The 24,854-nt window shown below is 37.7% G+C and overlaps 1 protein-coding gene across 5 annotated transcripts in view; it reads right to left on the bottom strand.

Annotated features, from left to right (window-relative positions):
• TNKS2 (tankyrase 2) overlaps positions 1-24,854 on the bottom strand; it is a 64,651-nt gene that overhangs the window by 6,055 nt on the left and 33,742 nt on the right. For 3 of the 5 annotated variants that reach the window (XM_024121231.3, XM_024121232.2, XM_024121233.2), the window contains 12 exons: positions 21,224-21,369; positions 20,045-20,210; positions 19,067-19,286; positions 16,192-16,301; positions 15,294-15,482; positions 12,935-13,187; positions 11,654-11,736; positions 10,446-10,566; positions 7,385-7,482; positions 6,460-6,534; positions 3,551-3,656; positions 1,091-1,277 (listed from right to left, as the gene is read on the bottom strand). In XM_024121231.3, the coding sequence (XP_023976999.1) occupies positions 1,091-1,277; positions 3,551-3,656; positions 6,460-6,534; positions 7,385-7,482; positions 10,446-10,566; positions 11,654-11,736; positions 12,935-13,187; positions 15,294-15,482; positions 16,192-16,301; positions 19,067-19,286; positions 20,045-20,210; positions 21,224-21,369 (1,754 nt within the window). Of the gene's footprint in view, positions 1-1,090; positions 1,278-2,748; positions 2,950-3,550; positions 3,657-6,459; positions 6,535-7,384; positions 7,483-10,445; positions 10,567-11,653; positions 11,737-12,934; positions 13,188-15,293; positions 15,483-16,191; positions 16,302-19,066; positions 19,287-20,044; positions 20,211-21,223; positions 21,370-24,854 lie in introns of those variants that run through there. The other 2 variants (XR_003677378.2, XM_024121234.2) reach the window with 2 other exon arrangements.

Here is a 24,854-nt window from a genome sequence, read left to right as displayed (position 1 = left end):
GTTGCGGAGCACAGGCTCCGGACGCGCAGGCTCAGCGGCCATGGCTCACGGGCCCAGCCGCTCCGCGGCATGTGGGATCTTCCCGGACCGGGGCGCGAACCCGGTTCCCCTGCATCGGCAGGCGGACGCGCAACCACTGCGCCACCAGGGAAGCCCCCAGGCATTAGTTTTTAAAGCCCCTTAGGTAACTCCAATGTGCTGCCAAAGCTGAGAACTACTGCTCTAGGGTTTCTACATCAGTGATCAGAAGCTTTAGCATCAGCTAGGAACTTGGTAGAAATTGGTAGAAATTCAAGTTCTAGGGCCCCACCTACTAAATCAACAACTCAGGACGCATGGCACCGGAATCTGTGTTTTTACTAGCCCTCTAGGTGATTCTGAGCTTGCTCATGTTTGATAGCTACTGTTCTAGGTCTTTATAAGCAGTGTCCTAACTAAAGAATAAACCTCAGGAATTAATCTTACTTGATTTTTCAAATGGTGAAAAAGAATTTATTTACCTATGAGGATTTTATCAATTAGACCCAAGTCATTTGAATGATTTTAACAACTGAGTTAGACCAGGGTAACTAAAAGCAGGAAAAAAGTACAAAGTAGTTCTTTGATAATGTGCTTTCTAAAGGGACTGATGTATTTTATTATAACTTTTTGAGTAGTAACATCACAGATTGAGGATTAAGATCATTACCACAGTGGAAGAGAGACTCCCTCACACATTGCCATGAAATGATTAGGTGTACCAAGTAATGCCATTTTAGCCTTTGAATACTAGATTTTTAAAGAGTCCACAATAAAATCTCTTTCATGCCCAGTGATATTTTCTATTCCATATTCTGAAAGCACCATGTGCTCTAATGACTGAATGAGATGAATAGGTCAAGTGCGTAGACCTATGCTTGGCCCATACAGATCATTTAATAAATATTAGCCATTACTAGAACTGGTGAGAGGACCAAAAGCAACCTGAAATATGACTAGCTTGGATTCCTAAAGTTGTCCGAGATAATGTTTTGCCCCCCAAATTTCTCAAATTTGAAACCAGTTCTTAACTGATTCTTATCAAAATAAACGAGAACAAGTGATCTCTTACCTGTGGCAAATGTAACAAGATCTGTCTTTGTGTACTGGACACCCAGTACCTCCTCCGATTCCATACACATACTGATTGCTTTTGGAAGAGTTTTCAGCAAAATAGATCCCAGCTCCAAACATGCCACCTATGTAAGCATGCCTTTCGTCAAAGCCTTTATGAATAATTGCATTCACAAAGGGAGACCCTAAAATACATATAAATACATAACATTTTAAAATTATCTTAGAAGAAAAAGAACAAAAGCTAAAACCTCTTAGAAGTTAAATTCTTAAACATATATACACCACCACCACAATAAAGCAAAATCAAAACCCAAGAGTTAACAAGTTAACTGTCAGCTAGCTCACCACTTTAGAATAAACAGTTATTTTAGAAGAATTGCTAATATGAATGAATGTTTCTAATAGGGTGGTGGTTCAGATGCCAAAGTAAGGACACATACAGATTCAACTAGAAAAACAAACAGATCACCTGAAATATCAATGCTAGAGTTATCAAATTCCAGCCCCCAAATTCATACATATCCAGAACCAAGAGTCTCATAATTCACCTCTTATGGCAAGGCTGAATGCAATTAGGTCACGCAATGATGCCCACATCTGTGTACTTTTTCTAGATATCAAAAGTGGCCAGGGCTTGCCTGGTGGCGCAGTGGTTGAGAGTCCGCCTGCCGATGCAGGCGACACGAGTTCGTGCCCCGGTCCGGGAAGATCCCACATGCCGCGGAGCGGTTGGGCCCGTGAGCCGTGGCCGCTGAGCCTGCGCGTCCGGAGCCTGTGCTCCGCAACGGGAGAAGCCACGGCAGTGAGAGGCCCGTGTACCGCCAAAAAAAAAAAAAAAAAAAAAAAAAAAAAAAAAAAAGTGGCCAGAGTGATCTTTTCATGTTCATTTTCTTCTTTACACCTCTTCTCTCCTATCCTTCCACTTCTCTGCCTTTTATCACGTGCTAGTACCAGATTTCAACGGTAAATGTGGTATGTTCCTTCATTCCCTACATATTGACTTCTTTCTCCTCCTTCCTTGCATGTGTGCCAAGAAGGAGCTTAGCCAAAGGAGAGGAGGTACTAAGCATGGGTACCGGGCCAGGGAGTGGAGTGAGGCTGGGGGTTGGGAAAAGCCAGTATAACACAACTAACTGATCCATCAAGATCAGTGTCCCTGTTCATAAAGGGACAGGAAAATACACTGAATTCCACTTTACAGAAATACTGAAGAATACAATAACTTATTTGAATTTGGAAAAACCAAAACCATTTCTATTATAAAACAGAAAAAGTTATTCATCACAACCATCAAGTCAATACATAAATAAATATGCTCAGTGCCAAGAAATTATCATGATGATTTTTAGGGTTTTGGAATGAGAAGTACCATTTAGATATTATACACCAATTCAGTCTGCTATAGCCATTCTTCCAAGGGACTGTGAAATTTAAATGCTGTGTTTTATAGAACTTTACCAGTCTCTAAAAATTTTCTGCAATCAAAGCCAACTGAAGGAACAGACTGGACCGATCATGGGTAATGTGCTTGAAGACTTGATAAACACTACATTAATATTATATTAATCTTTGCTATAAACATGAAACACCAATCAACACCTGCCAACTTGCAACAAACAGGAAATTTCAACAATGACAAGTAATGGTGCTCACAATTCAACAAAAGTTCTCAGAAAACTCCAGAGGTTCAGTGACAGTGGCTCTTTTTGCTGAAGTTAAATGTAGCCTTGACCCTTAGAATCAGTCAGAACAGGATGGATATATTCTTCTGAGGCAATTTTCAGATCTTATTTTAACTTTAATTCACCCAACCAGTACACACCATTTTTCAGAGTAATCATCACACAAAATCAACTATATTAAAATAAAAGGGAAAATATGAATAGTCAACATTCTCATTTCTACACTTTTTCTGTTATGGTAATCCTATTTATACACCACCCATTGTAAAACATACAAACTCAAAAGACGTTAAAAATACAGGGACTTCCTTGGTGGCGCAGTGGTTAAGAATCCGCCTGCAAATGCAGGGGACATGGGTTGGATCCCTGGTCTGGAAGATCCCACATGCCACAGAGCAACAAAGCCCGTGCGCCACAACTACTAAGCCTGTGCTCTAGAGCCCGCGAGCCACAACTACTGAGCCCATGCGCCACAACTACTGAAGCTCACATGCCTAGAGCCCGTGTTTCTCAACAAGAGAAGCCACTGCAATGAGGAGCACGCACACTGCAACGAAGAGTAGCCCCTGCTCGCCGCAACTGGAGAAAGCCCATGCACAGCAACGTAGACCCAACACAGCCAAAAAAACAAACAAAAAAATATAAATGTAAAGATTTACAGAAATACTGTTTATTTTTTAAAAATGACATGAGGAATATACAGATTCATTATTATGTCAAACCTGACAAAAAATGTGGAGGATGGTGGTAGGATTGAGGGAGAAGAATCTTACCATGAAATAGCATTCTTTCATTTGCATGGTTGTGGTTTTCTTCAGAAACTTCTTTCCTCCTGTGAGTATATCTTTCCCATAGTTTCTTGTTACAAACTTTCTGAATCTTTAAAAAGAAACCAGAAAAATAAAATCTCTAGATCATAATAATTAATCTTATCCAAAATGGGCCACATGGGGCCAGAAGAGAGGCAAAACTTTTCTCTGAAATATAAATTATGTGTTATTTTTAGTCAACTAAAAAACTTTAACCCAACCATAAAAATGGAAATATAGGTACATTTTGGAAATCAAACAACTACAAAGGGGGGAAAAAGCTATATGTAAAGGTCAAGAGTGCTGTTAATTGATTAAAATACTTCCATTCTCATTACTTTAGAATTATTACTAAAACATCTCCAAATCAGACATGCTGAGTTCTGTATGTAAGTATAAGAAAGAGAATACTATCCTTTCCCCCCTGCTTTATCTGGCTCAAAGTACCATCTTTGTCTGCTTTTAATTAAAAATATTTGAAATACACAAGTCAGAATGGCCATCATCAGAAAATCTACAAACAATAAATGCTGGAGAGGGTGTGGAGAAAAGGGAACCCTCTTGCACTGTTGGTGGTAATGTAAATTGATACAGCCACTATGGAGAACAGTATGGAGGTTCCTTAAAAAACTAAAAGTAGAACTACCATATGACCCAGCAATCCCACTACTGGGCACATACCCTGAGAAAACCATAATTCAAAAAGAGTCATGTACCAAAATGTTCACTGCAGCTCTATTTACAATAGCCAGGACGTGGAAGCAACCTAAGTCCATCGACAGAGGAATGGATAAAGAAGATGTAGCACATATTACTCAGCCATAAAAAGAAACGCAATTGAGTTATTTGTAGTGAGGTGGATGGACCTGGAGTCTGTCATACAGAGTGAAGTAAGTCAGAAAGAGAAAAACAAATACCGTATGCTAACACATATATATGGAATCCAAAAAAAAAAAGGTTATGAAGAACCTAGGGGCAGGAGAGGAATAAAGACACAGACGTAGAGAATGGACTGGAGGACACGGGGAGGGGAAAGGGTAAGCTGTGACAAAGCGAGAGAGTGGCATGGACATATATACACTACCAAATGTAAAATAGATAGGCAGTGGGAAGCAGCTGCATAGCACAGCGAGATCAGCTCGGGGCTTTGTGACCACCTAGAGGGGTGGGATAGGGAGGGTGGGACAGAGACGCAAGAGGGAGGGGATATGGGGATATATGTATATGTATAGCTGATTTACTTTGTTATAAAGCAAAAACTAACACACCACTGTAAAGCAATTATACTCCAATAAAGATGTTAAAAAAAAACTGAAATAGCCACACCAAACACACACACACACACACACACAAACACATACACCTACCAAGTACTCCCTCTATCCTTCCCTGTCCCTCCAATTCCTAAAATTTGTCTGGAGAAGAGTTAAGGATGGATACTGGTTTCATTAGGAGTACTGTCAAAATTCACAATCCTAGTGCTGTTTCTTAGCTTTATTTAAGGGTGCTACAGCCCCCTGCTGGTCCTAGAACACATCTGGGAGCTGGTGGTTTTAGTCTTGGTTCAAATTAACTCAAAATACCATCACAGACATAATCAAGGCACACAACTGGCATAAACAGAGCTCATTAATGTTTAAAAATAAAAGGGAACAAAGTTTTATCAATGAAAATACTTTTATTAGATATTACATTAAAATACTTTTATAAGGAAGAAAACAGCATACCTCCCAAATTCAGTAATTTTGGAAATCAAATACATATTCTCTTCCCTGCCTTCAACCTTAACAAACCTCTACACATTCTGTTACTGCTTGCACACAAATGGACTTGACTGAAATTTGCCTGTAGTAGGAATAATTATTTATCTTATTAAAAATTACTATATATATATATATCCATGAATAGAAATCTCAAGACACTCAGGTCATACTATGATATGAACTAATAAAATATAGCTCCCAGAAGAATAACCCTTTCACCTGAATAATGTGTGCTTGTTTTATATCATCTTATTTCTAAATAGTATGAACACAGCAATCTCAATGAATAATTTTAGTATTCACTAATTCTAAAATATGACATTAGTATACTCATAATAGTATATTATTGTGACACAGTAATACAACATAGCTGAAAGATTTGATGCTGTTCACCTTTGAGTTTAAAATTTAGGTATTAGAAAGATACTTGCCACATTTTAATTATAACTCTAAGTCTTATAATGATTAAGAATATATCAATGTAGTTAATCGAAAATCATTATGCATCTCAAGTAGAGTATGCAGCTTGGTTGCTGTATAGCTTAAACAACAACAACACAAACTAGCAAAGCTGAAAAAGGTCCTGAGAAGAGTAACTGATATAAATAACAGTCAGGACTCTCTTTAAAACATTTTTTTTAAAGACTATTTTTGGAAAGATGGAAGGTATAGAAGGAGTACTACTAAAATTACCAAAAATTGGTATATGTGGGGATTCACAGAAACCTGGAGTAGTCACAGTTAGGACAAACAAACCATGGTGTAATTATAAAGATGGGAGTCCTTCCATGAGTCACAAAAAAATTCAACTTTGTTACAACAGAGTACCTTAATAGTAGTTTACATATTTAAAGTCCTAAACCTGCAGGATTTACCTTTACCCCAAGATAAAGCATAATCCCTAAACTTAAATATGTTCAACAGAGGCTGAACTAGTGTTTAGTACAGAGATTTGAGGATCTTAACCTTCCAAGGACATATTCTTTCCCAAAATATCCCCTGATGAAAGACTTACTGGGCTGGACAGATTACATTCTTGTGAAAGTTAACCATGGCTTCAGGCTTTGAAAACTATGGTCTCAGCAAACTTTATTTTCACTAACTTATTACCTTGAGAATATTGTATCTGTTGAAGATTCCACCTGCATGACCTCCATCTCTGTGCTCTCGGACTGTACTCTGCATCTGACGGAAAAATATTTCAAATATACATGCATTAGCTTTTGTGTGTTTTTTTTTGATTTAGGGAACGCGGTTCTTGACCCATATGATTCTATTTTTGAGAATACAAAATGGGTTTTTAATATTTTTGTTGTTTAAGGAATGAGTTCTATAAGTTCACACGTACTATTTTTGAGAGATAGCAGATAGCTAATACAATGAATCTAAAAATACATAGAGGTGAAAATTATATAATGCAAACTACAGGAAGAAAAAGAAGCAGATGCATAGGTGAGCTAAACATACAAAGCCAACCACTTGATATACCAAAAAAACCCCCAATGATTTATTTGTTCCCATTTGTTTTGCTCTAATAAAGCACAATTTGTATTTCATTGAGAGTTGGAGTTTCCTGAGCTTTAGAACTAAGTCTCACCCAACTTTGTATCTCTGTGCTCAGCTCACACATTTAGGGTATGATGTTCTTCAAGGTGCAAGGCAATATTCTAAGATTTTGGTGGATCCAAGAGCTTTGTGGAAAGAAAGCTAGAAAAAAATTTCCTAGATAAGTAGCATTCACATGTTCTGGGTCTTGTCTAAGATACTGGGCTTTGCAATTGCCTTCATGAAGGAACGAAGTATTAGCAACCTCTTCTTCAACAGAATTCTGTGTATTAATTGTAGCGCTGAACCAAGTTATTAGAATTAAGGTTTACTGAGATAGTGTACTTTAAATGCTGATTTCAAAAGTTTTCCAGGTGCTAAAGAGTTAGGGACATTAAAAAACCCTGCTACATACATGTTCAAGTAGATCTGGAAACTTCTGGGAAATTTAGCTACTGAACCAACATTTATTTAAGGTATATGAACATACCTCTTCCTCCACAGACTGAAACTCTTTATCATCAGGAGACAGATCTATGAGAATTGTTCCACTTCCAGAGGTGTTCAGAGTTAAGTATGGGTTAAGACCTATCAAATGAAATTTAAAGGTAAAAAAAAATTTGCCAAAAAACCCGCCCAATAAAACATCAACCCAAAACAACCACCTAATTTATCTGATGCTTACTACCAATTTTAAAAAACTTTATTTTGGGATAATTTAGATCTACAGGAAGGCTGAGAGCACTGAGAGTTCCTGTGTACTCTCACTCCACTTCCTAATGTTACCATCAGGAACATTAATGTCTCCTTAATGTTACTATTTTACACAATCATAGTACACCTGTCAAAAATTAAGTAAATTACAGACTTTATTTGGATTTCACCAGTTTTCCCCACTAATATCCTTTTACTTTTCCAGGATCCAAACCAGAATATCACACTGCATTTAGATGACTTTTTTTTTTATCTTACAAGTCATAAGGGTTTTGTGAGAATAGTTCAGAAAATCTTTCTATTCTTTATTTCCTATTTGTCACACGTTTTCTTCTTCAAATTATTTCCTTTATTAACTAGGCAGCCCTTTCAGCATTTGGTCCTTTTATTTTTTGTAAAACTGAGGAAGAAACTTGCACGGCCTTAGGTAATTTTAAATCATCCAAGAATGAGAAGTCATAAAGTCTACTAACGATGGAATGCTTATTCTAACCCATGATAGATTCTTTAATTCAGCAATGAATTTGTCGTATTTTCTGAATGTCAACAGTCAAGATAATCAGATATATTTTTGTATCTTTACTCTCACAAAAGCTTTTTAAATGGAATCTTAAAACAGAATTTTCTAATTTCTTTGTTACATCTGTAACACAACTCTGCTTTAATCTCTACAAGATGTCCAGAGCTCCACTGTTTTCTCAGTTAGGGCCCAAATCCTTTCTTGCTGGGTTAATGCATGGCAGTTTGCCTCTGGAGACTAAGAACACTGTTATGGTCTGAGTAACAGTACTACCACCAACATGCCAAACTCTGATAAAGATGTAAAGATATGGCTGAATTACAATGTCTACAGGAAGTATGGAGACTATACAGAGAAGGTGTTTTATAGAAAACAACACTTTTTATAGAAAAAACACTTAACAGAATAAAGTCTGTGACAAACACTTGACTAAGCCATCTTCTAATGGCCTCAAGAAGACATTTATCAGTGCTGAAAGATCAGAACAAGTAATGTTTTTTTAAAAAAAAAATTTATTTATTTATTTATTTTTGGCTGCGTTGGGTCTTTCTTGCTGCGCGCAGGCTTTCGCTAGTTGCAGCGAGTGGGGGTTGCTCTTTGTTGTGGTGTGTGGGCTTCTCATTGTGGTGGCTTCTCTTGTTGCAGAGCATGGACTCTAGACACGTGGGCTTCAGCAGTTGCTGCGCATGGGCTCAGTATGTGGCTCGCAGGCTCTAGAGCACAGGCCCAGCAGTTGTGGCGCACGGGCTTAGCTGCTCTGCAGCATGTGGGATCATCACAGACCAGGGCTCGAACCTGTGTCCCCTGCATTGGCAGGCGGATTCTTAACCACTGCACCACCAGGGAAGTCCCAGAAAAAGTAATCTATTAACTTGATGCACTGAATGATAGCTAAGGCTGTTAAGTCAGCGAGATGAGAGACTGTCAGAAGCTTGCCACTGGTTTCATTTTGCAAATTGGGTATAATACAGGTATAGAATCCTGGCTTCAAATGAAAATGAGGAAGGTGGTAACTTTATATAGGAAAGTGACCCTGATGTGCTAGATCAGACACAGTCATTCTGTGTCATGATGTTTCTCCTCCATTTAGGAATGAATGTGCCTACTAAATTGTAGCTGGATGTTATCAGAATGACCAGAGGCAGCATGGAGGTACGTACCTCTGACACTTGAAGGAGGTGTATCTGGTTCCATCATTGTTTCCTGAGCCTTTCAACAATATTAACTGCTATCCTACCAGATCCAGTGTTTTCTAGTAGAGTCATGATGGCAGTCCACAACTGAGGGTTCTATCTCCTCTTCATACTAACATTCCAGGGAGCCATGAGTCTTCCCTCTTCTTTATCTCATAAAATTTTGTCTTCTATACTAGAAATATCCAAGACTATCTCACATTTTAAATGTTTTGCCCCAGTTCCTATCAGGCAAGTAAAGTGCATCTACCTTTAATTAATTCTATTCCAGAATTCCAGTTTAAAACATTCTTTAGCTTGAATCACCTGATTTTCAAAGCTCTCTTTTTTCTTCTTCAAGAGATGGACTCATCCTGGCTAGCATACATCCTTCCCTAAAAATTCTCTCATTTTTGCTAATGGGGGTTTGTACAGCCAGGTCTTCAATTACAGGATGTTTTTGACCCTGGGGTATATCACTCCCTCAGTTTAACAATGAACTTAAAATATGGTTCTGACACCTAAAATAATTCATCTTTTATACCCAAGACCTGATATATAGGAAGTGTGAATACCTACTGAACAAATGCAATTTGCATTTTCCTAACATATCAACATTCAAGAGAAATAAAATATTATTCAACTTTGTTTCGCTATGTTTCTTTAGTTGCAACATTACTGTTCCCCAATACTTTTACTGCAAGTATTTAGAATTTACTATTTACAACAAAAGAGATTCACAACATTATTTTATGGGCAGGCCTGAACACCTAGTCGTTACCTATTATATTACCATAAGATATTAGATATCCAACTTTCAGATCTTTTAGAACCATAAAACTTTTGAGCTACAATAACTTCAGAAATAAGTGAATGGAAATAACGGAAAAAACTTCAGAGATAAAACAACACCCACATTTCTGAATGGCCCAGACACGTCACTTAGGTTCACAGAGTTAAAGGTAGCAGCTCAGGAGCTTAACAGTGGCAGATTTAAGATTCGATCCCAGGTTTCTGGAATCCTACTCAGTACGCTTATTAAGTGGACTCTCTGTTACAGATTTTAAAATTATCATTTACTAAGTTGAGGGCTGCCTTTGTGCAAGCTGTTAAACTGATGATAGCAATGACTTAAAATGAAATACCTTGTTGCCCAGAGATAAGTCTCTCAACTCCTTTAATTAGTTTGTGTCTATGTCCATAAGCATTGATTCCAATCTCCTTCAGCTCCTTGTGCCCCATCTCAACTAACACATCCAAAGTGATCTTACAAAAGAGAATGAAACTGTTTAGAAGACTTGTTTGGAAGACATTCATATATTGGTGTTCTCACAATGTATTAGACTTATACATTTATTTCAAATTATTCTGAACAGATTAGAAATGAAAGCACACCAGCTGTTAAACTGAAACTGAAAAGTTGCAGCTAATTAAACAGAAAGTTGAGTCATGAACTACCAAAAATATCATTATTTTCATTTACTGTAAGAACCTGAGCAGAACTAAACTGCAAAACAAAAATGCATTTTCAAATTAGCCACATTTAGGCACACTATTTTACCATCACTCTGCATCCAACCTATTTACACGGTGTCTTAATGTAATGTTCCTACAGACTCTGGACTATGCTAACTGATAACTTGAGCATCATTGTTCAAACTAAGCCTTTTACCTCAAATATATTATTCCCATCTTGTGAAACTGAAGACATTCTTTAAAATCCTGGTTTTTTTTTTTTTTTAACAAATCTTCCATGAAGCTTTCCCTGAACAGTCCAGCTTGTAGTAACTCTTTTTTTCTTATAATTTCTATGCCAAAAACTTAACTCTTTATATGTTCTTGGTATAGCCCCCTAACTAGATCGAAAGTTCCTTAGGGGTGCAAGTCTATAATAATTATATTTTCTGGACTCAAAAAAATCAGTAAATGTATTCTGACAGAATACTTTATATTAGGACTGTTCTAGAAACGCCCAGATATATAGTTTGTGTGTCTATGTATCTCCCCATAGTGGCTAGCAAAGTGTCAGGCTTAGAGCGGGTAGTGACTGACACAACAGAATTGAACAAACTGAGCTCAAGGATAACTTACTTTTAAGAAATGAATACGCTAAATTTACTCAAGACAGCTATTTTACTGCTACTACACACGAAACAATTTTTATGTGCTAATAAACTAAATGGATAGTCCAAGAACAAGTCAAATTAGAAGACTGACTGATTTCCAGTCTCTTAAAAAAACATCCTTTTCACCCCTCAATAGGCTGAATGGTTCAGGGCATTTCAAGTATGTTCTATTCTTCCCTTGAGGTTCCCCCAAACACCAAACCAAGCAAAACAACTCATGTACTTACCTGTTCTCTCTCAAATATATCCATTAGGTGTTCAAGTCCAAGATTCCTTACAAACTGAGTTATGCTAAAATCTACTCCTGGAACTAGAAAAAAAAAATCACAGTACACAAAATTTCATATCAGAATAATGTATTTCAACATTATAAAAGCAAAGTTTTGTGACATTATTACATGCATGAAGAATGTAAAGATGAAGCAAAATATTAACAGCTGTTTGGGATATATTAAACTTAACATCAAAAATTGCAAGGAGAAAGCTATAAAATTCCAACATTATCAGAAGAAAAGGGTTAAGCAATGGGGCACTCTCATGTTACAAAGAAATCTTTTCAAGAAATTTTATTTTTAACTGTATCTTTAAAATATGTTTCCATACAGCTTAAACTAATAAAATGTTATATGTCAATTATATCTCAATTAAAAAAGCAAAGTCTCCCTATCTTTGAAGAGGTAAGCTATTTTACAAAAAAAGTTTATGAAAACAAGTTCCAGTGTTGCATAGGGTGAGATCAATTTTGACAGGTAAAAGGTAAAGAGACTGTAGGTATGTGTCTTTTTTTTCTTTCTTTTCTTTTTTTTTTTTTTGGCTGTGCCACATGGCTTGTGGGATCTTAGTTCCCCAACCAGGGACTGAACCTAGGCCCACAGCCGTGACAGCGCTGAGTCCTACCTAACCACTGGACCGCCAGGGAATTCCCTTTCTTTTCTTTTTTAAAAATGATATTCAAGGGCTTCCCTGGTGGCGCAGTGGTTGAGAGTCCGCCTGCCAATGCAGAGGATGCGGGTTCGTGCCCCGGTCCGGGAGGATCCCGCATGCCGCGAAGCAGCTGGGCCCATGAGCTGTGGCCGCTGAGCCTGCGCTCCGTAATGGGAGAGGCCACGGCAGTGAGAGGCCCGCGTATCGCAAAAAAAAAAAAAGGTATTCAAAATTAGGTATTTTGATGTGGGGTTAAAAGTATTTCATAATTCTGTAATAATACACTGGAAGATATAAATAAAGGCATAAGTACTCAACCAAAAGGACTTCTATACCTGTCAAAAAGTATGTTTACATCTAAAGAGTAGGTTAGCAGCAGAACACTCATCAAGTCTCATCGTGGAGGGAGAACGTTTCATTAGGAATTCTAATACTAATGTAAAGAAAACAATAAAAGGCTAAAACTTTTAGGCTATGTTAATCTGATACTAACAGTTGTATCTAAGGTTAAAAAAATGGCTTTTTAGTAATCCAAATGACAAATATGTGGCTACGATACCAGTTATTTTGGCTGAATGTCTTACCTTCCTTTTTCTCCAAACTGGAAGCACCCTCTGTTCCACTTGAACTAACTACTGAAGACAGTTCAGAAAAACTGCCAGATAAGTTGTCAAGACTGCTGGCTGCAGAAAGACTTGATGGGCTGGATGGACCTGAAGACAGAGCATCTGCAGTGGCTCCTGGACTTCTCACGCCATTGAGCACTTGAGATTTATAACATGAAGGCAGAGCAGAAGGGGGCATGGCTGCTGTCAGGAGAGCACTGACATCATCTGCCTAGGGTATATGTCAGAGAGATGAAATCTGCAATAAGCAAGTTTTAAAATTCTATACTACACCCAATAGAACACATTAAAAAGTATGACAAAAACCCAGCAGATTTGCACAATTGCTTATTATATAAAAATTATTATAAAAAGTGAACCAAATAAGTAATATTCAGCTAAATAAGTGATATTCAGCTATTAAACATAAAGCATAATACAGAACACATCTTCTGAGACATACAAAATAAAACTGTTAAATGTGGCAAAGCAAGAAAAAATCCTGATATCATGATTGAAAAGCACTGAAATGAATTTTAGAAATATAAATTTTAAAAAGATTTAAAACCTTTTAAAGGCATTCTGAAGACGTAATTCAATCTACACAGAACTTTAGCAAACAGAATGAGGTTTTTGGTTTTTTTTTGAAAATATTCAGTAATATATTTGTTCCTCAAAATTGAACATTTGGAGGGGTAGGAAAAAAGATAATCATTTTAACCAAATCTGCTAGAATGGAAAAAAAAATCCCAACTTTACTGGTATATTAATTTGTTTAATAAGTAACAAATAACTATTCTTTAACAATGCTCAATTAAGACACTAAGTAATTAACATTCAGCAAAAAGTAAACAGTACTTGTTTTCATGGCTTTTCATTTATACTGCCTTTTCAATCCTCACCTTTTTCTTCCCCTGAATCTGAGGACTCCCATGACACTCGCAGTTGGTATCTAACACTTAAAAGTAACATTAGCACAATGTATTGGGTGCTTTTTACGTACTTGATACCACGCCGAGGACTTTAAATACATCACCTCATTTAATTCTCATATTAACCAGATATATTTTACCTGCATTTGGAGATTAGGTAACTGAGGCTTTGAGGTTAGGCAACTTGCAAGACTGTATAACTGTAAGTGGTAGAGCTGGAATTCTAAGGCAGGTCTGTTTGACTCTAAAACCCATGCATGTTCTTAGTGCACCCTGTTTCAATGTCACTTAATTATATCTAGTGGACTAATATATGTGCAGACTGAATTAGAAAAGTTCAGGGGTTCCCTGGTGGCGCAGTGGTTGAGAATCCACCTGCCGATGCAGGGGACGCAGGTTTGTGCCCCGGTCCGGGAAGATCCCACGTGCCGTGGAGCGGCTGGGCCCGTGAGCCGTGGCCGCTGAGCCTGCGCGTCCGGAGCCTGTGCCCCGCAATGGGAGAGGCCACAACAGTGAGAGGCCCACGTACCACAAAAAAATAAAAAAAAATGAAAAAAAAGAAAAGTTCACCTCTAAGGTAGTTTGGAACTGGAAGGATATTTCCCTTAAGAAATAATGTTACAAATATGGTTGGGTTGTCAGCCTGCTGAGAAAATTCTATCCAACCCCCAATGCAGCTGAACTAAATCAGCTTCTCAATGTAACTTGCAACAGTGGAATCTCAGTAGAAAGCAGTGCGCAGAAGAGACTCCCCTTCCTCTCCACCTCAAGAAGAATTTCTTCCCCTTTTCCCTCCACTGCTCTGGGTCAATGTCCTCAGTGGCAGAGGCAAGAGAAGCACCTGCATCACAGTGGCCAAAGCAGAGGTTGGAGGCCACAATGGAGACACCTACAGGAGTTTCCTTGGGAGAGGAAAGAAAAAAAGACTTCCCATGGAGAAGTGGAGGAACAAACTTGTTTCATGAAGTTTTTGTGGGGTAAGCAATAAAATCTTTGGGATAAGGCAGTGCTGGGAGGGAAGAAAATCTCTATAAAGGCAGGCTTTGCGGCTGCACCCTGAAGGCCATGTTCCCAGCTGGGGAAGTTCATAAAGACCCATGGGCCTGTAGCATCTTGTGCCCTATGCACTGTAACAGCATCCACTGAGGGCCTTGCCTGCTTGTTTCCTAACTAACGTAAGCAGCTATACCTTACACTTCTTTTTCCCATTTCTAAAAGTACTCAGCTTACAGTAACTGATAATTCTATTATTTACTCATTATATTTTAATACAAAAGAGGCCTATAATTTAAATTGGGCTAAAAGCCAGATGTTGCCACATTCACCATAAAGACATTTTATATATACCAAGTGAATTTTAAAAAGTCAGGAAAGCACTGAGATTTTTCAAAGAGCCCATCACTTACTGAAACTAAATCTAAAGGTGTTTGTCCTTCCTGATTTTTAAGAGTTGGATCAGCTCCATGGGCCAACAATAAAGCACAAAGCTGTGTTCGTCCCTTTTGGGCTGCTTCGTGCAAAGGTGTGAAAGCCCATTTGTCCGTAGCATTGACACATGCATTATACTTTATTAGTAAAGCTGCTACATCTACATGCTGTAAAAGAAAATACTCCTGTTACAGTCGGAAATATTATTTTATCGTGCTTTAGTTCTTAAAAAGAAACCAGCTATATACCTATTTTTCCAGTTTCAAACTTACTCTAGAATGAAAAACTGTGTTTTCCCCCCATCATCATAATTTATGGGTAGCTAATTAAAAATTACAGTAGTAGACATTTACCTAACTTGAGAAAATATCTAGAAAATAGTTAAGAATTCTACACAGGAAGGAACTAAATTAATAGCACTTTAACAGTTTCTAATTTATTTAAGTGTTATAACTGCTAAACATCAATTTATAAACCAGCAGCCTTCCTTAATTAATCAATTGAAGATGGTCAATACTGATTGTTAACATTCAAGGCTATTGTAAGTCAGGAACAATGCATGTCATCTCTACAGATTCGTATGAATCCCAATGGAGTTTCTGGGCACCAACAAATAAACGAAATCACCAACATCTCACTGAAAATAAGAGATATGTGCTAAGGAAGGTAATACAACAAAAGACAAAACGTGCTGCATGTCACACGGCAAGCTACAACAGATTTGGAATTGAAACTCTGAAGTTATTTAACCTCTTTAGCTCTCATATTTACTTCTCTTTAAAATGAGAAAGTCAAACTAAATTCCTTTTGAATTGTAATACTGATTTTCACTTTGAAAATTTCAGACATTTTTAAAGGTAACACGAAAGAACTTACCCCATAAGATGCTGCATTGTGTAAAGGAATAAGTCCTCCTTTGTCTTGAGCATTCACATCAGCTCCATGTTGTAGCAGATACTCTGCCACTTCTAAGTTATTATAACCAGCTAATTTAGAAAAAAAGTAAAATTACTTGTTAATATTAAAAATAGCTACATATATGTATATATCTATATAGAAAGAATAGATAGGATTTTAAAAATAAGAGATTTTTATAGAAATCTGAAATTCTCCAATGGAGTCTATTAAAGATTTATCTTATGAAAAATAATTGCCCACTGGCCTCAAGTTGGAAGCTTTCAGTAATGATACCCACTTGTTTTGGAGACTCTAAAGTTATATTGACTGATATACTTAAATCTTTCCTTTTAAAACCTTCTTACCAAAGTCCCTGCCTTCATGGTTGTTGTACACACAACTTCCTGAACTCAGGTACATGGTCTCAAGGCTGCAAGCAAAAGGCATCCAATCATATAAAAGCCAAGTTAGGAACACAGGTGGCTGGCAGAGCAGAAGACAACACACCAGTGTGGGTCTCAGGCCCCCATTTCTCCAGAAGGCCACAAGGACATGCTTTTTGCTAGAGAGAATGTAAGGGTGCATATCTCTAAAAGCAGCAGAATCTATTGCTGCTAAAACCATGAAGTAATAAAACTTAGTATTTTATAAATGTACCGTAACCTCCCAGCTGTCATTTTGGGAACTGTCAGCTATCTTAGTAAATGCATGCTCACGGTAAAGTATGTATATTTTATTTGACACATAATCAATAGTTTGAAAGCAAATCTGGAACCTAATTTTGTCAACATAAAATCAGGTATCACCTGAAACTTTAAAATAGTTCAAAGTATTTAACTCATTCATTTTTACTGTAGTTTTCAGCCTTTTGTTGAAAGATCTAAAGCAAAAAAAAAATTTAGTAAGATCAAGTAAAGAAAAACAAAACTACAAAACTACCATAAGCTAAATACTACACCAAATCCAAAAGTCCTTCCAGATCTCAAGGTATAATACCGCATAAGTGAGAAACATTTTGTGTATACAATGTATTTGCCACTTACAAAGAATACAGACTTAAATAGTAATATTAAATGTTCTAGGTAAGCTACCATAAAGATACAAAGCTAATATATGAAATTATGCACAGCACAATTCAAATCAGAGGTCAGGCCACATTTTGTCTTACATGGACTAGAAACTCCTGATCGCCAGTGGAAGAAGAAAAGCTTTACCTCGCTTTGCTAGCATTTGTGGCTTATCACTTTTAGTGCACTTTTAATGCTCTAAAAGACACATAGATGGAGTAATTCTTTTCCTTTGCCAGTGGGGTTCCAACTTACATGGGGTCATAATTTAAAGGTAAAAACTACATACACTAAAATTATCTCTTAAGGGACTTCCCTGGCAGTCCAGTGGTTGGGACTCCATACTTTCATTGCAGGGGGCCCGGGTTCAACACCTGGTTGGGGAACTAAGATCCTACATGCTGCACAAGGTGTGGCCAAAAAACACAACAACAAAAAAAAACCCCAAAACAACAAAAACCTAGGAACATAGTTGCTCACACTGTGAGACTGAAAGGAACTGAGAGAAGAGTAAACTTACACCTCCTACATTACACAAAGTGGCAGAAACACCTGCATTCCTTTTTTTTCTCTTTTCAAACCACGCGTATTTAGATAAAACTTGTATGAGTCAAATGTGCCTATGATGCAACTCCACTAAAGTATTAGTTTTAGCTCAGTGATTTTAATGGCCCATTCCCTAGCATCTTCTTTTTTTTTTTTTTTTTTAAAAAAAGGAATATGCATTTGTAACTTTATTGTTTTTATTTTATTAAATTTTTTTGGCCAGGTGGCATGCAGGATCTTAGTTCCCTGACCAGGTATTGAACCCATGCCTCCTGCAGTGGAAGCATGGAGTCTTAACCACTGGGCTGCCAGGGAAGTCCCCCTAGCAGCTTCAATGCAGCTCAAAAAGCTGTGCTGAAATCACAATGCTGCATTACATGCAGTGAAGGCAAAGATACACTGCGCCAATTTTATGAGTGAAAACTTAGAACAAATGTTTTGTACTCAACTGTATTCCCCAAATATCCTGTGTTGAAGCCCTAACCACTAGTACCTTAGAATGTGACTGTATTTGGAGATAAGGCCTTTCAAGAGATAATTAAGTTAAAACAAGGCTGTTAGGGTCAACCCTAATTTAATGTGACTCTTGTCCTTATAAGAGGAGGAGATTAGGACACAGAGACACCAGTGATGCACATACACAGAGAAAACGCCATGTGAAGCCCCAGAGAGAAGGTGGCCATCTGCAAGCCAAGGAGAGAGGCCTCAGGAGAAACCAATCCTGCCAACATTTCCAGAACTGAGAAAATTCATTTCTGTTGTTTAAGCCACCTAGTCTGTGGTAATTTGTTAAGGCAGGCCTTACAAACTAATATGACAAATAACAAGAAGTTTATGTAACTTCTGGAAGTCCTTAAAGATTCTTTCTGCTTATGCTTAACAGCTATCATCAGAAGAATGGAAATATTTAGCGTTCCATGAGGACGGCCAGCTCAGCAGGCCTATTTTTAGTTTCTGTAGCCAAAACACACTCACCAAAGATGATTTAAACAATATGATGACCTGGAATAAAGGTTCCAAAGCACATGGTGACTGGCAGAGCCTCTTTCGATTGTTCTTAATGAATGTAACATGCTAGTGCTAAAGTGAACATGGCCCTGTACAAATACACTAGAGTATAATTGTTGTATTGGAATATACTTGATTTGAATCTTTCAAATTTACTTACAGGAAATATTTTACTCAGGTAAAACGAATCTTAGATGTCACCAGCCTAAATCTGTGACACTTCATTCACTTACCTGCTAAATGTAAAGGTGTTGAATGTCGGCCTTGGGTATCACGGCAATTCACATTATCTGGTGAAGACAACTTCTTTACTCTGGCTAAACAACCCTTCTTGGCAGCATCCAACAAAGCTGCATCTCCCCTAAGTAGATCTTGAATATCTGTATCTCCATCTTTAACAAGATCCAAGGGAGTATTTCCATCTCTATTTTTCTTTGTGGGGTCTGCACCATGCTGGGCATGTGAAAAACAGAAAGGGAGGAATTAGCTTAAATTTGCCCTTGGTCAATGAGAAAATATTCAATGTAACAATACCAAAGAAAACTATTTTTTTTAAACAACTTTATTGGAGTATAATTGCTTTATAATAGTGTGTTAGTTTCTGCTTTATAACAAAGTGAATCAGCTATACATATACATATATCCCCGTATCTCCTCCCTCTTACCCTCCCTATCCCACCCCTCTAGGTGGTCACAAAGCACTGAGCTAAAGAAAACTATTTTATATAGAGACTCTACCTTAAAGGTTAACATGACTGTTAATAATGCTTAATTTAATACATAAAAAATTACAATAAAAAATACAGAGGCACTTAAATATTACTGGGCTTTAACAATGCAATAATATAGTCAAAATTTTAAACTACATTCAAAACAAGGTAGTATTTCACTAAAAATTACCTTTCACATATGCTATTTTTAGTTTTCACAAACATATTTCAATGTTCGTATAAAGTATAAATTTAACTATACTCTTGTTTTTACTGTAAAATATCTACACTGCTACCAGTATAGATAAACCAGTACTATCAATTTCATTAGTACTAAATAAACCTGGCTTATACTGTTCATGACATTTATTCTGAAATCTAGGTACAGAATTAGATTTTTGCTTCCTGCCCCGTAACTAGTTTAGGTTTATATTAGAATTATTAGAAATATCATAAACATATTCTACATAATATACCCTGTCCATAAGTACTTAAATATACCTGGAGCAGAAGTTTGCAAATTTCATATTTTCCTTTTGCTGCAGCTTCATGTAAAGGTGTAAATTTCCATAAGTCTGCTACATTAACTACTGCTCCATGCTTAACAAGAAGTTCTGCAACTTCATAATGTCCATAAGAACATGCATTGTGCAAAGGTACAAGGCCTCTGAAAAGTTAAATAAGCAACACAACACAAAGATATATTTTAATTTAAATAATTACATACAGCTGATAAATTTCTTGACCTGCATAAGAAATTTTACCGATTTATAGAACCTGAATTTATTGAAAGCAGAAATGGAATTACTTTGGGGTGGGGGGGTGGGCAGAGAGGACATTTTAAAAATATTTAAAATTGCAGAGAATATGACAAACATCTATTTTGCAATATCTAGAATTAAGAATATTCTATTCTATTCTATGGCCATGCAGCGCAGCTTATGAGATTTTTAGTTCCCCGACCAGGGGTCAAACCCGGGGCCACGGCAGTGAGAGCACTGAGTCCTAACCACTCAACTGCCAGGGAATTCCCAAGAATTTTATATATATATATATATTTTTTTTCTTCTTTTTATTTTACATCTTTTTTGGAGTATAACTGCTTTACAATGGTGTGTTTCTGCTTTATAACAAAGTGAATCAGTTATACATATACATATATCCCCATATCTCTTCCCTCTTGCACCTCCTTCCCTCCCACCCTCCCTATCCTACCCCTCTAGGTGGTCACAAAGCACCGAGCTGATCTCCCTGTGCTATGAGGCTGCTTCCCACTAGCTATCAGTTTTACATTTGGTAGTATATATATGTCCATGCCACTCTCTCACTTTGTCCCAAGAATTACATATTTTTAAAGAAAAATAATTTTAAGATAAACTGGAAGAACTCAAGTATCCTCAATGCAAACTGAAAAATTTACAGCATTAAAAATCAGCATCACACTACTGTTGTAATCTCCTTGGCCATTATAAAATTACAAGGCATTATGCAACTAAGTCTTTATATAAATGCTACTCATCATAAAATCTTAACTGAAATTAAGAAGCTACATTTAAGCCAGTTAGGAACTAGACTTCTCTGAAAATAAAAGAACTACCATCTATCATAAATATGTTTTCAGATTTTCCTAAAAAGGTCAGATAAAGGAACAGAGGCGCCATGGCAATTGTTGGTACTTGCCCTTTATCTTTAGCATGCACATCAGCTCCGTGTTGCAGCAGATATTCCACCACAGACACTCGATTATAGCCAGCTGCAAAATGGAGTGGTGTAGACTGACGCCCTTCAATGTCTCTGCAGTTGACACTCTGAACAGTACACAACTTCTATAGGACGCAACACAGTATACACATGATGTTACATATTCCGACTTGTTTTCATTCATTTAGTAGAAATTTCAAATGTCTGATTTATTTTCTTGTCTCATCATATCAGTATTCTCATACACATGATGCTACATATTCTGACTTGTTTTCATTCATTTAGTAGAAATTTCAAATGTCTGATTTATTTTCTTATTTCATCATATCAGTATTTTCAGAAACTCTTGGCTATTTATTCTTCTTATTTCATCTTGTCATTTATTGGGAATCCCTCTGGTCCTCTTATCTATAATCATCTACCTTTGCTAAAACTAGTAGGTAAATTTTACTATTACCATTACTGTTATATACATAAAGGTAACGCAAGTACCTGAAAGCAATCATAGTTTTCATTTTGTGACAAATATATGGAGAGATACACTGAATCATAGAAGCATGATGGCATCACCTGGGAACTTGTTAAATACTCAGATTCTCAGACTCCCACCTACTGAATCAGAATCTGCATTCTGACACGATCTCTAGGTGATCTGTAAGCACATTAACGTTTGAGAAGTACTGTTCTAGAACAGTAGTTCTTAAATTTTCATGTGCAGTGGGTCCAACCACCAGATTTCCTAACCCAGTATGTCTGATATGGGGCCTGAGAAGTTGCATTTCTAACAAGCTCGCAAGTGATGCTGATGCTGGCAGTCGAGGAATTACACTTAGAGAATTATACTGTACTATATGGAATGAATTAACTAACAGAATGCTATTGGTTAGGTACCATCCTTGGGAGAATTAAAAAAAAGTCACTCAAAGAATTTTTTTGTATTTTGTTGGTTCAGATGAGGAAGTCTAGCTGAGAAAGGCTGTCAGAGTAACACTCAAAATACTCAAGAGTATTCTGCATGAAAAGTATGAACACTTGGGGAAGGAAAGCAACATAGATAATAAATCATGGTGTTCAAAAAAAGGCAAAAGAGTATTTTAGTAAAGAATATTAGTAAAAGCCCTTCCCTCCCCCCACCTTTTTAAACTACCCTACCCTAAAAAAGCAGGGATAACTTTAAGCCTAATAAACCAAAGGAGCCAGCTATCAGTGGATTTATCTCAAAGGTTTAGTAACAGGTCTGATAAAGCTCTTCAGTGCTTCCCAAACAAGATATATACATTCAGGGTCCCACCACTGAGAAACAGTGTTTCATGGGTCTGGAGCCAGGCTCTAGGAATGAGTATTTTTAACACGTGTCAAGTGCTGCCAGGTTTGGCAGTTATCACTGGCCACTCTAACTCCCTAGCTCTCAAGTTTAATTTTGTCCACTCAGACAAGTTTTCTAATAGTAGGTGTCCAAAAAGTATCTAGCCTAATAGCTCACCAGTAAACAAACACAACCAAGCACATAATTAAGTGTACATTGGGTAATATGTCCCAGTGATTCACACCAAGCCAGCTGTCTAGAGATATACAAGGAATAGAAAGTTGTTGGAGATAAATTTCCTCTAAGTGACTTTATTATTTTTTAAATTAATTAATTAATTAAATTTATTTATTTGGCTGTGTTGGGTTTTCATTGCTGTGCATGGGCCTTTTCTAGTTGTGGTGAGCAGGGGCTACTCTTCATTGCAGTGCACAGACTTCTTATTGCGGTGGCTTCTCTTGCTGCAGAGCATGGGCTCTCGGCACGTGGGCTTCAGTAGTTGTGGTACGTGGGCTCAGTAGTTGTGGCTCACGGGCTCTAGAGCACAGGCTCAGTAGTTGTGGCACACGGGCTTAGTTGCTCCGCGGCATGTGGGATCTTCCCGGACCAGGACTCGAACTTGTGTCCCCTGCATTGGCAGGTGGACAGGGAAGTCCCTCTTCTAAGTGACTTTAAAAGCAGAGGTAAGGGAAGACAGCCTAATGACTATCACAGAGATAGAGGAAGGTCTTCCTCAATTCAATGGTATTATGTTATTCTCTAAGTCCAATTCCTGCCCCCAATCTCATCCTCTCTTCATCTATTTCCTCCTCTAGACTTCTTCTATCTCTATGAGAACAAAGTCTGGTCTTTAATATTAGATGTACTGAATGTAGTTTTATGCTCTTTAACATATGTAAGTAGATGAGCCTTACAATTTTTTATCACCACCTCCACCCCACACACAAATAAATCAGCTAGTTGACTCTAACTCCACCTGCCCAACTTATCACTCCTCCAGGAAAAAACTCAGCTCACTACCCTTAACTCAAGTGATTTGTTTTTCCACAAGTCATTAGTCAGTAAGAGAAACAAAATCCCCCATTCAATATCACGTTAACCTTCTAATTAAGGGCATGAGAACATAACTATAAAACAAGTCAAACAATAAAACTGCATAATAGCATTTTTCTTTCAAAAAATGAAACTATTAAAAAAAACCCCTTAAGTTATTTGTAGATGACTGTACTACCTACACACATAAAGCAGGTGGAAAAGAGCACATGGACTTTTAAATCAACTTCCAGAAATCTCTTTATTTAAAAGGACAGTGGGGCTTCCCTGGTGGCGCAGTGGTTGAGAGTCTGCCTGCGGATGCAGGGGACACGGGTTAGTGCCCCGGTCCGGGAAGATCCCACATGCCGCGGAGCGTCTGGGCCCGTGAGCCACGGCCGCTGAGCCTGTGCGTCCGGAGCCTGCGCTCCGCAACGGGAGAGGCCACAACAGTGAGAGGCCCGCATACCGAAAAAATAAAAATAAAAAATAAAAAAAAAAATAAAAGGACAGTGAATAAATGTCCTCAGAGCTCAAGTTCTGATGAGGCCAACATTCACATTTTGTTCTCAGGAAATGTAAAACTGACTCTGTGGGGTGGGTCTGTTCAGGATTAACAACACCATATAGATATATAGTGAAATTGGTTGAAATAGAGACTTCTGCCATGAATCAAATAAATAATTTTAGCTTTTTATAAAATTTCTTAGTACCTATCAATGCCCCCTCAAATAGGACCTAGCACTGTTTTGAAAGTCTGTGGGGGAGGTGTTGGTGGGGAGGGAGGACACAACCGGGCTTTATCCCCACCCCCCACCTAGCTTTGGAAATTAAAATTAACATTATTGCATTACTAAAGAATTATCTGGGCTTCCCTGGTGGCGCAGTGATTAAGAATTCACCTGCCAATGCAGGGGACACAAGTTTGAGCCCTGGTCTGGGAAGATCCCACATGCCGCGGAGCAACTAAGCCCGTGCACCACAACTACTGAGCCTGCGAGCCACAACTACTGAGCCCGCGTGCCACAACTACTGAAGCCCAAGCGCCTAGAGCCCGTGTTCCTCAACAAAAGAAGCCACCGCACTGCAACGAAGAGTAGCCCCCGCTCGCTGCAACTAGAGAAAGCCTGCACGCAGCAATGAAGATCCAATGCAGCCAAAAATAAAAAATATTGTTAAAAAAAATAAGAATTATTTAATCATGAAACATGCCGAGTTAATTTTAATTTATATTAGTTGACCTGAAAAGCAGTCTTGCTCTTTCAAAATTTT

The sequence above is a fragment of the Physeter macrocephalus genome, chromosome 20, assembly GCF_002837175.3.
Source record: "Physeter macrocephalus isolate SW-GA chromosome 20, ASM283717v5, whole genome shotgun sequence".
NCBI lineage: Eukaryota > Metazoa > Chordata > Mammalia > Artiodactyla > Physeteridae > Physeter > Physeter macrocephalus.
Note: the sequence above shows the minus strand (reverse complement) of the source record. Positions and strands in the feature narration are given on the sequence as shown.